At 42.3% G+C, this 12,698-nt stretch overlaps 1 protein-coding gene across 4 annotated transcripts in view; it reads right to left on the reverse strand.

The window, feature by feature from the left end:
- The window catches only part of GUK1 (guanylate kinase 1), a 48,232-nt gene that overhangs the window by 19,972 nt on the left and 15,562 nt on the right, over positions 1-12,698 (reverse strand). For 3 of the 4 annotated variants that reach the window (XR_013344978.1, XM_077808459.1, XM_077808461.1), the window contains exon 2: positions 1,148-1,261. Coding sequence is in view for 3 of the 4 variants with exons in the window: in XM_077808459.1 (XP_077664585.1) it covers positions 1,148-1,261 (114 nt within the window). In the remaining variant the exon portion in view is untranslated. Of the gene's footprint in view, positions 1-1,147; positions 1,262-1,387; positions 1,416-12,698 lie in introns of those variants that run through there. The other variant, XM_077808460.1, reaches the window with a different exon arrangement.

The following is a 12,698-nucleotide window of genomic DNA, read 5'->3' on the forward strand; positions in this document are numbered from 1 at the left end:
TGCCTGTAAATGGGAGGGTTACATTTATCCTGTTCCATTTAAACATTTTTCATTTGAAATTGAATATCACAACTTCAAGTAATACATATCTTTTAGAGACTGTAATCACTTTGGGGCAAAGACTGCCTTCCCGTATGTCTGTATAAAACCTACCACTCGGAGAATGCTACTGGAAACAAGCAAATAAACATCATCATCTTGTTACATCAATAAAAACAAAGCACAGATTATATCACAGGTCATCTACTCAGAGTCCAGTAGCAATGATCCAGCCGCGGGGTATTCATTTATTATCTAACTCCTTATCTTAGGTGAGTGCCAGTCACCTTAGTATCTGGGCACTAGAAAAGTATATATGATAAAGTCAACATTCACAGTTCTCCACATTTTGGAGGTAGATGGGAGGGACAGTAAATTAGCCATATAATAGGGCTATTTACGTACTAAAGGCATCCACCACACACTTCTCATGTAGAGAAAACAAAGACTGTTGTGTAGCTTACAATTCTAAGCAGGAAAATAAATCAATGAGCCAAAACGATCACTGGCACAAGCGGGTCGGTAACTCGGTGTCAGGATATAAGAATCTGAATAGAAGAGCAGAACTAACTATTCTGCTGACTCACCCTAGCAGCCAGACCACTCAAGTCTCATTAAATCCACCCACAGGAAGGTTAAAGCAGATGGGGTCTTGCACAGAGGAATCCTAATCAATTCTCTTGGGGTGTTTAGAGGACACAAGTCGTATGTTTGTAAGTACAGTTCTGCTTTAGGGCTTTGTGACTTTAAGACTAAAGACAAACCCCAGGAAGGGATGACTCTGAACAACATCCATTGCATGCTGTGTTAGGGGCAGCATGAAGATACCAATCCCTTAAAAGGTGCAATTCTAATGAAGTTACTGGAGTCATGTCCATTTACACCAGTAGTAAAACGTGGCCCAAGTTATGTAAACATACTTACTAGCACATAAGTTAAGATCGCTGTTGTGGCTTGGGTTAATGGACCTAACATGCAATTTTTATGATTTGGGGGCTAACTATGTGCAAACTGCCACTGAAGTCCTGTAGCAGCTACGCAGTCAGGCCCTTAGCTGTTAAGCAGCTTCGGTTTCGCTTTCCCTGCCCCACCCGGCACAAATACTCACGAGAGACACTGAAGCCGAAGACATTGCCGTAGTCTTTAAGCAGCATTTTTAACAAAGTGCTCTTTCCTGCACCCGATGGGCCACTGAGAACTACTGGTCTTGGTCCTGTCATGGCTGCATAGGGGAAAAAAACAAACGCATCTCTTGGTTAGAAACACACAATCATAAGAAATGCCAGCTTTAGATTCCCACAGATGCCTCATGCAGAGAGAAAGGTTTCTGTTCATTGCCTTCACTTACAAGCGACTGCAGCCAACTAAGCAATCATCAGCAAACAAATGGCACCGCCTAGGGGAGGAAGAGGGGTAGCAGAAGAAACAGTAGCAGTGGAACTGAGATGAAATATGAAATCGGATAAGCATACATACCCACAATGTATGGCTGAAGTAACTAGTTTAGTGCTGGTGGTGAAAAGCGCTGGACTGACAGTGCTAGAGAGCAACATCCTCTATCCAGAGAGCAAACACTAGACGAGCAGCAACAAGACAAGATTTCCTCCTACTGTGCCTCAACCCTGACCTGGAGGGAATATCCCTAGGACAAAGTGAGCTCAGTCACCAGGATCCAGTCAGTTATGGCCTCTCTACTGAGCCTGCTAACAAGAGGGACAGCTAGTGCCAAGTATAGGGCGAGTTCATTGTGATGTCGGCAAGTGCACTCAAGGAACTGAACCGAAATCAAACTCACTTTATATAAAGAAAAGGAGTACTTGTGGCACCTTAGAGACTAACCAATTTATTTGAGCATAAGCTTTTGTGAGCTACAGCTCACTTCATCGGATGTATACTGTGGAAAATACAGTATGCATCCGATGAAGTGAGCTGTAGCTCACAAAAGCTTATGCTCAAATAAATTGGTTAGTCTCTAAGGTGCCACAAGTACTCCTTTTCTTTTTGCGAATACAGACTAACACGGCTGTTACTCTGAAACCTGTTACTTTATATAGTCCCAATGAGCAGCAGTCAGACGGATGCCAGTGGCTACTAAGCTAGGCAGGCTTCATCCTGAGAGCATAAGGTTCCCTTTTTCCCATTACTCGGCCCCTGAGCCATTTAGTCCCAAGGGATGGACTTTTCTCTAAACAGAAAAGGGACTAGTAGCAAGTTTGCGGGACATTATAAAGAAACATGTTTACATGGGTATTTGGTTTGTAAGTTGTCAGGGGACCCTTTTATACTCAATACCATGTTATTTTCCCCCAGTGTACTTGCGGTCTATATAAATGTCATCTGTTATCCCAGTATAACACCTTGTACATACACAATGGGATGTTCGTTTACCACATGCGTTTAATAAAGGTGAGCAAAAACATCTGCACTGCAAGGTCTCAAGGAAGTAAAATCTGCTCATTTTTTTTCATTTTCACTGATGCCAGTGGAATAACCCTTCCTGTTCTAAGTGACCCACCGATAAGAAACCTAAGTATGATGCAGCTTGGGAGGGATGGGGGAAGAGAATCCAACTCAGCCATAAAAGCTTGAATTACCAGGCCGGAGATGTAAAAGAAGAGCAACTGACCCAGGCACTGTGGATGTTGCCACAGAACTTTCATCGTGAACAAGCTGAACCGCTTATTTCAAAGAGGAAAAACCCCGGGAGACAGGCTTGTCTTAGGAGACTGGTAACACATTGCAGAGCCCTTCACCTTTACCAAATCCTGGCCAGGCTGGTAGTGACTGAAAACCATTACCCTCTGACAGCTGTTTGGTGGTCTGTCCAGTCTGCTTTGGACAAGAGTCCACCTAACCCCCCTCCACCATAAATAGTTGACAAACTCAGCAGAGGATGGAATGGGTCAGTGTGTCCACCACCACCTCATTGCTAGAGTTGGCCCCTCCAGGTCATACCAGAGGCACTGTGGTGATGGAAGCCACCGTTCCATGGCTAGGTGAGGACTTCCATCCCCATGGCTATCAACCACTGCACTTTCATCAGTATTGAGTTTACATGAAAGTTTACAAGAAAAGTACATCATCATGTTGCAACATTTTGGACCCTGTTATGAGGGTGCAAACATACCCCAACCTTGGAGAGAGTGGGTCTTTGTCTCCCTCTAGTGGTTGAGCCACACAAGTGGATAAGGGTCTACTACCGCTACAAAGTAGCAGAATTACTCAAGCTTGAGCTACAACAGTAGAAGTTCCTGTACTGAAGGTTACAGGTTCAAACCTCAATGAAGTCTTTCCTCAACTAAAAGGTAAGACTCTCACCCCCACTACTCTTTCCCTCCCCGCCCCCCAGCCTTCCCCTAAATAACATCCCAATGTACATTCTGATCTCCGAATGCCCTCTCTCTGCAGACCCGGCCTCTTTTGGCTCAGCATCTGCAGGTGACTCTCAGCAAGGATCTTACTCTCATGCAGAGTAGAGGGAAGAGGGCTGTTTCTGACAGATGACAGAACTGAGAAATATATATTTTAAAGTAAATAAAGCCTTTCTGTTGGTGGCCAGTGATAGATGGGCTGTTAGGACACACACACACAAAACCAGCCTTTTATCACAATTGGCAGGGAGCGAGAATTCCTTCACAATACTGAATTCCCAGTCTCCGTGCCCTTCGTCCCTCCACGGGCGAGCCTAGCTCGGACCCTAAACTGGAAGGTAGGCAGCTCCCCTACTCAATCCCATTGTGAAACTGCCTCACTGCACGACCTTGGGCCAGACACAACCTACCTGCGACTGTTTGCTTACCTGGTAGGGAGGGGGGTAAGGAAAGAGGGAATGTTCACTTGCATAATTTCCTGAGGTGTGAGGTGAGTTAATAATTATCCAATGCTCAAACAGGTGCAGATGAATTGCATCCTGTATTGGCATGCAGAGCACCCCCAAAGGAACAATCCTGCACAAGTAACCATTGCTGGACTAGAAGATTCAGTAGGTCTCATCTCAAACTCGGAAAGACACAAACAATTAGACACTTACAGAATTAGTTCCAGTCACATATGCACTGTAGGCTTACCTCACGTGACAACTCAGACTCAGGGCAGGTAGAACAGAGCAGGTGGATTTAATTAAAAATTAATTTTAATTAAAAAAGTTAAAGTTAAATTAGAAGTTAACTAAAAGCACTATTCAAATAGGGACTGTACCATTTTACTCTTATTAAAAACATAGCAACTGGAAAATGAAGAGACATTAGATTATTATTTAATTTATTCCTCAGGAATTGGTTCCTACACCATATTTATTAGTGCTTTATCCTATCTAGTTTTTACCACTTCCCTTGGGATACACATCCATGGTTTAATAAACCTCACAGTTAGAATTTCAACCTACATTGTGTTTCCTTCCAGCCCTCAGTCTTTGGCGGAGTACCCGTCAAAAGTCATGCTAGATTCCAAAGTGGAGGAAATGCATTCCCATCCACTAGCTACTGAAGGGGCAACAGGATCTTAATGGTTAGAGCAGAGGATGAGGAATAAGAAGTCCCATATTTTATTCCCAGCTCTGTTGCTAACTCGCTGTGTGAACGTGCACAAGTCACTCAGTCTCTCTCTGCCTCAGTGTCCACTTTTCCCATCCATAAAATAAGGAAAACCGCTAAGTGATAGGGTCATGACGTGGCTTAATTAAAATGCTTTTAACAGCAAAGAGGCTCTGCAAGTGCAAATTATTATTACTGTTTTGTTCTAGGAAAGCACCAGATATATAAGGCAGCTTTTTCTCCAGCTCTCCAAAAGCTGAATAACAACTAAGGCCACATCTACACTATAGACCTTACAATGGCACAGTTGTACCATTGCAGCTGCGGAGCAGTAAGGTCTCCCAAGTAGCCGCTCTACGCCGAAGGAAGAAAGCTCTCCCGTGGGCATAATTAAATCAACCCCAACACGCCCTGACACTCAAATGCCAACGTGGCTCTTTGCCGCTTATCTAGGCGTTAATAATTCACTGTTCACCACAGTATCTGCCTGCTAACAAGAATTCCTTAGGCTGCCTGAAACATAGAACTCTTTAGTCTCCTACTTGTATATGCCAGTCGGGAGTGCTTGGATACTTTTTATTCTTGCTGTCTCCTCTTTTACATTTTCTTTTCTCTGCTCGCATTTCTTTTCCTATCCGTTAACAGCCACTAACAGGAAAGGGAAATTTAAAGCAAACAACATTTGTTACAGGAACTGCACTCTATTCAAAACTGATCCGGAAAGGAGACAGAGATAATCGTGGTTACTTCAATAGCACTGGCATATTCGCAGCATTCCCCAATTGCATGCCTTACCTTTTACTTTTATGCCCTTTCAATCGAAGTATAAAATCCAGCTCTTTGTAACAGCAGCAAACTGATAATGTGAGTGAGCAGGCAGTAAGCTGAGCTATTTGTGAACCATCTAAATCCTTAATTACAGATTCTCCATCTTAAAAGAGCCAATGAAAACTCTCCGCTGATCTTTAATCTCCTCCTGTGGTTTCTCCCACTCTCCTACTATTCTTATTGCTAAATCTCCAGGCAAGCCCGGGTAACACTCTGGTAAATGCCAGCATAAGCCTTCCACATCAAAGCATACTCTGGTTTTTAAGAAATACAAAGGACCAACTTAAGTGACTGTTTATATGTAACTGATCTGAAATATTACACATCCATAAAAAGAAACATCTTAGCAGCAAAGACATGATCATCTCTAGAAACAAGTACAATAGGGAAAGGGTTTGCTATTTAATTCAAGTTAAAAGAAGGAAATTTGGGTCAACTTTGACTGCATTCTATATGCTGAGCTCTTGGGCATAGCTGTAAAAAGACAGTTGGAGGAAAATTTAGTAATCAGATCTTCATTTTATCTATATCTTTGTCCATAGATAGCGCAGTGATTGCAGCTGAACTTGGCCAGATCCTGATCTCAGTCACATTCTGGATTTACACCCGCAGCTCCGCTGAGTTTAATTTTATACTGGTATAACACAGACTCAGGATCTACCAATACACAAGAATACAGTATAGATCCACTGCTTAGTGCTGTATGGGCATATGCTAGATTCCATGTCCAGCTCAGTCCTGCAGATAGATGGGGTTATTTTTGTAACCTAGTTTGAGTCATTACCTGGACTCTCACTGTGCCACGACTGATTTTTAAATGTTTCACGTCACTCACCATTTCTAGTTTCACCTTTGTGTAATCATACCAGTCTCCTCTAGCTGCTGTTTCTGCTGCCTGTGTTCCATTGCAAGTTTTATAAAGGTCACCATAAATATGCTTGCAAACCAATCATATTGAACAGGGCCTATGCCTATAGCCCAGTCTACACTGGCTGGAGAAATGCGTTCACACAGGGCTGTAGCTAGCACAGTCTGGTGCTACAAAGTGGACTAACAGTTCTTTACGTAAAAGAACAAACTATTCTACCCAAAAAACGCCACGTTTAAAAAAAAAAATCTAACAAAACTGGCCTTATGAGGAACTCTATCAGCGTGAGCTTCCGGCATTATTGGGTACTAATGTTAGGGTTGACGGGGGAATTTGATATCCAACTAGAGGTCAATGCATGTTGGGTATTTGCATAAAATCTGAGAAGGCGCCAACGCAACAGGAACTTAGAATGCACCAAAGTACTGAAGGAACACAGGTACCCTCCCGGGCATTGCTCCTCCTGATATATGCCGGGATGTTGCTAGTAGAGGCAAGCACACAAGGCAATGCACAGATCCACAACATCTGCTATATGATGCAACACTGATGCTGAGTCGACCGAAGTCATGACAAAGTTTTCTTGCCACCATTAAACCCCTAACATTGTCACTGACACACACAAGGGTTCATTTATGGCAACTGAGTGGAGAACAACCCTGTAGCATGTGCGCTCCAGCTCCCACCAGTTGAGCCCCTACCACTCAGTGCAGATCAGCCCAGGGCTACATGATGTCACCTTAATCGACTCTGCATTGGAGCTGGCTGGTCTAGAGATGCAATGATCAAGTGGAACTACATCACTGGCCCCCTCTGTGACTGCAGCAGAGAGCTTCCAAATAGAAAGCAGGTCCTGGAATGCCAGCTGCCTGAGCACAAATGTCTTCCAGTGACTTGGTGGACAGCAATGATCAGGCAATCACACGTGCACGGATGTAGCCGGAAGCAGTATGAGAACACAACAAGAAGATGGGTAACCATTTCTTTTTGCTATGCCCATTCACCGTTGTATTTGAGCATTTTAGCTATTTAGAAGGCAGATCTGGGTTTGGGGTGGAGGTGTCATTACCTGCCCAAACTCAGAGGTGCTATTTCAAACAACAATGCATTCAGATGACAATACCCAGGGTCATCTGTACTGTACAGTTTATTAAACTATGCAGCAGGTCCCTCAAGTTATATATCTGGGATTCCCCAAAGCCACCCCCACTCACTGCCCTCTACCATGACCTGTCCAATCAGTACACTATCCAAGGTGTTATTTATTTTAATATGAAAATGAATCCATTTTACATCGTTCCCAAATTTTCAACATGCCACAGCTTCATTAATAGGAAAGGGTGTAGCTGCTTTGCAGAGATGTCAAGGAGAAGCAGAAAGGTTTGCCAGTGGGGTAGGGCAAAGCTGGGCCTTTTGATAGTCAAGAAGGCCAGGCAGGCATTTCTGGTTCATGGTACCTACGAGGCAGTTGAACCTTTCAATACTGGGGGGAAGATGCACCTCCTTTCTCTCTCCTTCTTTTGAGCAAAGATGACTAAGTTAGAGGGAGTGAAGGATACTTACATTTCTTGTTTCCCCACCCCAGCAACTCTGAAAGCAACACACACAGCTGCTTTTTATTGGTATGGACACATCAGACTCGCATCTCCAACTGGGTGTTGCAGAACAAGACATTGAAGCCATTGCTTTTTATTGGACATATCATTTTGTTTACAGCCTCCATCACTGCCTTTTGATAGGGAAGGGCTATAACTTTAATGCAGAAGCCGCTCAGTTTCTCACCGAGTGGCTATGTAGAAGAGCCAGAAATGTGCCCTGATAATTAAATGGATCCCATCTGAGATTTAAAAAGATGTTTGCATTTGAATGAAAAAAGAAAAATCCTATGGAGCAGGGTAGGATTTTTTTTTAATAAAGAGAGTGATAAAATGTGTAAGATTACATTAAAGGACAGTTTTAGTGACTCAGAACTGTTTTGCTGATTGAATTGCAGGCTGTGTTTTTTAATGAAAGTCATGAGTTATGAACAACACTCAAGATATCTGACATTTATGAGAGGTGCAGGAAATAAGAGTAAATCTGAGAACCAACCAGATAGGATGCACTTGGGCAACAGTTACCTATAGCTTCCTTTAGGAAATCATTGCATAAGAACAGTATGTCCATCTGGAGAGTGTCTTTCAGGAAAGTATCTAAAGTGCTTTATAAATATTAAATCTCATGCCATCAATAGGAGGCAAATATTAGATGAATTTATAGATAGATAAAAGAAATCAATGGAAGTTAGGAGCCTAAATACCTTTGTGGATCTGGGCCAAAAAGATTAAGTGCATGGCCCAAGGTCACACAACTAGCCAGTGGGAGAGACAGGAACATATAATCCAGGAGTTCTCTAACTACTACACACAAAACACCCCATCCCAACTAATTCTGAATCTGGATAGTCATTGAACGTTTTCTAACACTAACCCTTCTCTTCGGGAATCAGAATGTAAAAAGGGTCACGCCTATGTTAATATACACATTTTTAAAGGATGCTATTTTATACATTGTGAAGGACTGCCAACTACCCTGGAGGTCATTGCAGGTCTGATTCACAACCCATGCTGCTGAACATCACTACTGGAGTCTGGTTTCAAAAGAGAAAAGATAAATGAAGCAGAAACAGGGATTTCCGCCCCAATTTGTTCCCACTTCTCCACCTTTGCTGGCAACCATCACAGCAGGCCTGTGCAGACTAAAAAGAGAGGTTGGGGTGGTGGAGGAAGAAGTGATATGTGAATTGCAAATAATGAAGCAATTCCTTCCATAAGATTAGATAGCTGAGGCAGTCAATGTGGGTGGTTGCTACTGAACATTTGTTAGGTCACTGCCACTTGGCAATGGTCACTGCTGGGCCAGTGTTTGCCAAAAATAGCATTTACTGTACCATTTGTGGAAGATGGCCTCCACGAAGTGCACTGCTGCGAAACCACAGGCTTTGTTTGGTCACCAACCCTGCTGAGAAACTGAACGGCATGAAGGTGGCAGTCTGACACCAGAGCGTAGATTTTACCTCAGAGAGGGCAAATCCAAGTTCTCCAAGACACTCACAGCTGCTGGAGTTTTCTAGTTCTTTTGTGTGAGGTCTGATAGTGGCTCTTCAGGCCTCACACTGTGTTTACCTTACGTTTACCCATCACAAGAGATTGGAGCCTTTGAAATATTAAAAATTGCTAACTTCAAAGCATGGGTCATTATGTTCGACAATGGAAATTCAGACACAATCTGCAGGTGCTATTCATCAAAACCCAAGTAGGTGAAGATGCTGTTCAGATGGTCTTCTGTGAGCAGGATCTATGCTGGTTTAAAGGGAATGACCCTGCATCTCTGAACACTCACAGGGGAGCGCTCCAGATGCAAGACAGAGATCCCCAAAGTTATTTTGGGTAACCCTGACAGACTTATGGAAAACTAGAAGATCACTACATCTCCACTATCATTTTGAACTTACAAACTTTGACTCACCTGTTAATGTATTTTACCTGCTTTAACCTCTCAATAATTTATTTCTTTTCCTTAGCTAATAAATCTTCAGTTAGTTTATTAGAGAAATTGGTTGCCAGCATTGTCTTCAGTGTGAGATCAAGAGAATCCATTGATCTGGGGTAAGTGACTGACCCTTTGGGGTTGGGAGTAACCTAATGTGATGTTGTAGCGATCAACAATACGAAGTCCAGTTTGTCTGGGTGGCACAGTAGACTGGAGATCCTAAGGGGACTGTTTGTGACTCTGTGGGAAGACTAATGTAGTGATCCAGGAGTGCACATTTATTGCTGGCTTGGTGAAATCCAATTATAGAATATACAGCCAATTTGGAGTGTCTGCCCCATTTTCTGACAGTCTGATCTGAGATTGGCACTCATAGTTGTGAGCCACTTCAGACAGCGTGACAGAGTATACAGCTGAGTCCTTCACTGCTGTTGGTATTTTGGAGACATGTGCCTGGCACATGACTGTTCTTTCCCTGCTAGCAAGTATGTTAACCAGTAGCATAAATAAATGTCTCCTAGATGACTGATGAATATTTCACATACATCCAAGCAGACTTCCACTGGGGTACTCTAATATTCCATTGATTTTCATGGGGGAAGTGCACCACAGCAGGTAAGCCAGAGAACAGAAAAAGTTCAGCAAAACTAGTACTGATTAGCAAAGGCTTGAAGAGAGAAGGTAATGAAGCCATTTTAGGAGCAGAAAAGAAGATCAGAGGACAGTTTTTCTATAGCCTCAAGAGAGGTTTGTTGGATTAGACACCTTTAATCTCATTTCCTATTTTTAGCACGTTCTTTATAAGCACTACATCCCCACCCTTCTAAAGCATGGGACAACTGGTAGGGCCTTCAAAGCTCTGAAAGCTAATCTAGTTGAAGTTTTAAGTAATATGGTAAAAATTAATAATACTTTGCAATATACACACACAGCATTTTTGGGCTTCAAAGACATCAGAGCATAACATGGTGTCCTTCCGGCCCAGTGCAATCACTTAAATGAACAGTAAAGCATCATAACCTGCTGTTGTACAGAGGAAGGCTGTTTAGGGTGGGGCATGCTGCAGAACAACTGTAGACAGCAATGTGCAATTGACACCATGCGCTCGGGAAACAGAATTGCTGCGGCCAGCTCACCTGCCAAGACTTGTGTTTAATTAGCATTCTGACAGCAGAATGGCCTGTGTGAAATTTTCATGGTGAACAGGCATAAGAGACAAGGAAGTAATCTAAACTGGTATACATTCAATTCTATCCCCCAAAGGAATCAACCTATTCTAGAGCTCCACTTTTCTCGGCCCACTTGAAAGCCAAGAGAGTATTTTCAAGACCTCACTAGGCACAATGCTAATTGATTAAATCACTCCCTCCAGATACAATGATTTTTTGGAACCTGTGATGATAAAGTTAAAGGACCTGTGCAATGCCACTGAGTCAGCTACTCAAGAATAAACCTCCAGCATCAGGATTTTTATAAACATGACTAAAAATTCATTCTGGGTTGGAATTTGGTGTATTATGTCCCAGCAACTTCTTAAAAGCACAATGCCACAAACTTCTTACAGAGGTTTTAGTTTCTTATGTTCCAGAAAAGCAAAAACTAAATCAAACAAGTTTTGTTTTTTTTAAATCATCAGTTACAGATATAATTTTTGGCATTATTTATGTCGAAAATTCCTCGGTGTGGTAGCAATGAAAGTTTGCTGGAAAATGTATTCACTAAAAGGAAAAATCGTTGACATATAAAGTTATATACACATACAGCTGCACACTCACAGAGCGCTTCCTTGCTTCTTTCTTTCTGGTATTATAAAGTGCTCTCATGAGCTGTATGGATGGTATAGACGTTATAAAACACAGACAATCAATTCTTGGAATTCTCCAAACAGCAAAGGAAAAATATCCATAATAGAATGGCTGTGAGCACCATTAAAGAATCAACCTGTGTTAAGATAGCGGGAAGCCCTGCTCAAAGTCCTCAGACTGGAGTGAATAAAAAGGAGCGCCAACTCTCTGGGCAGCACAGAGGTTTTTACTGGGGAGCGTGAATATCACAATATCAATTACTTTAATTTATCCCTAGCTCAATTTTAGAAGCATTTTTACCAATCTATCCAGTCAGCAACCTTGTAGTTTAACCCATATAATTAATACTTTAAAAGTATAAAGAAGTTCAAGCTAAATACTTCTACGGCCTGAACCTTATTGGCTTAGGTTCTTGTTGGACTCAAACTCCTCATTCTGCTGTTCCTCTAGAATTGTGCACTCCTCTTTTTCTTTCCCAGTCAGATACCAAAAAATATCTATTTCTGATCTCTGCTCCACGACCAATATCTGCAGGTGTCTGCTGATCCTAAAGAGATTTATTTTTGACTAGTCTCAAAAAATAAATGTTTCTAAGCCATCCCATACTGGGAGATTATTGGACTGTAAGACCAGTGATTTGATTAACTTTTTGCTTTCCACTCCACAGTCTCTCATTGCAACCATGACATGAGTTTAGTGATTGGCTGCTACCCCATGATCAGCTGGAGGCAGAAACCACTACTTCATATCACATGAAAGTTTAAAACACCAGCTTTCAATAGATGTACAGTATTCACTGCTAGCCTTATGGGTCACAAGATAATGAACTTTCAGCCTATCACGCGTTCTCTCAGCCTGGCAGTACCTTCTCGGACCCGGTCCAGTAGCAGCGCGTGGACCTGTATAATTTTCAATCTTTGCCAAAGAACTCAGTCCTAAAGTAAAAAGAAAAGGAGGTCTTGGGGCACCTTAGAGACTAACCAATTTATTTGAGCATAAGCTTTCGTGAGCTACAGCTCACTTCATCGGATACATACTGTGGAAAATACAGAAGATGTTTGTTTTTATACACACAAATCATGAAAAAATGGATGT

The sequence above is a fragment of the Eretmochelys imbricata genome, chromosome 2 (genome assembly GCF_965152235.1).
Source record: "Eretmochelys imbricata isolate rEreImb1 chromosome 2, rEreImb1.hap1, whole genome shotgun sequence".
Lineage (NCBI taxonomy): Eukaryota > Metazoa > Chordata > Testudines > Cheloniidae > Eretmochelys > Eretmochelys imbricata.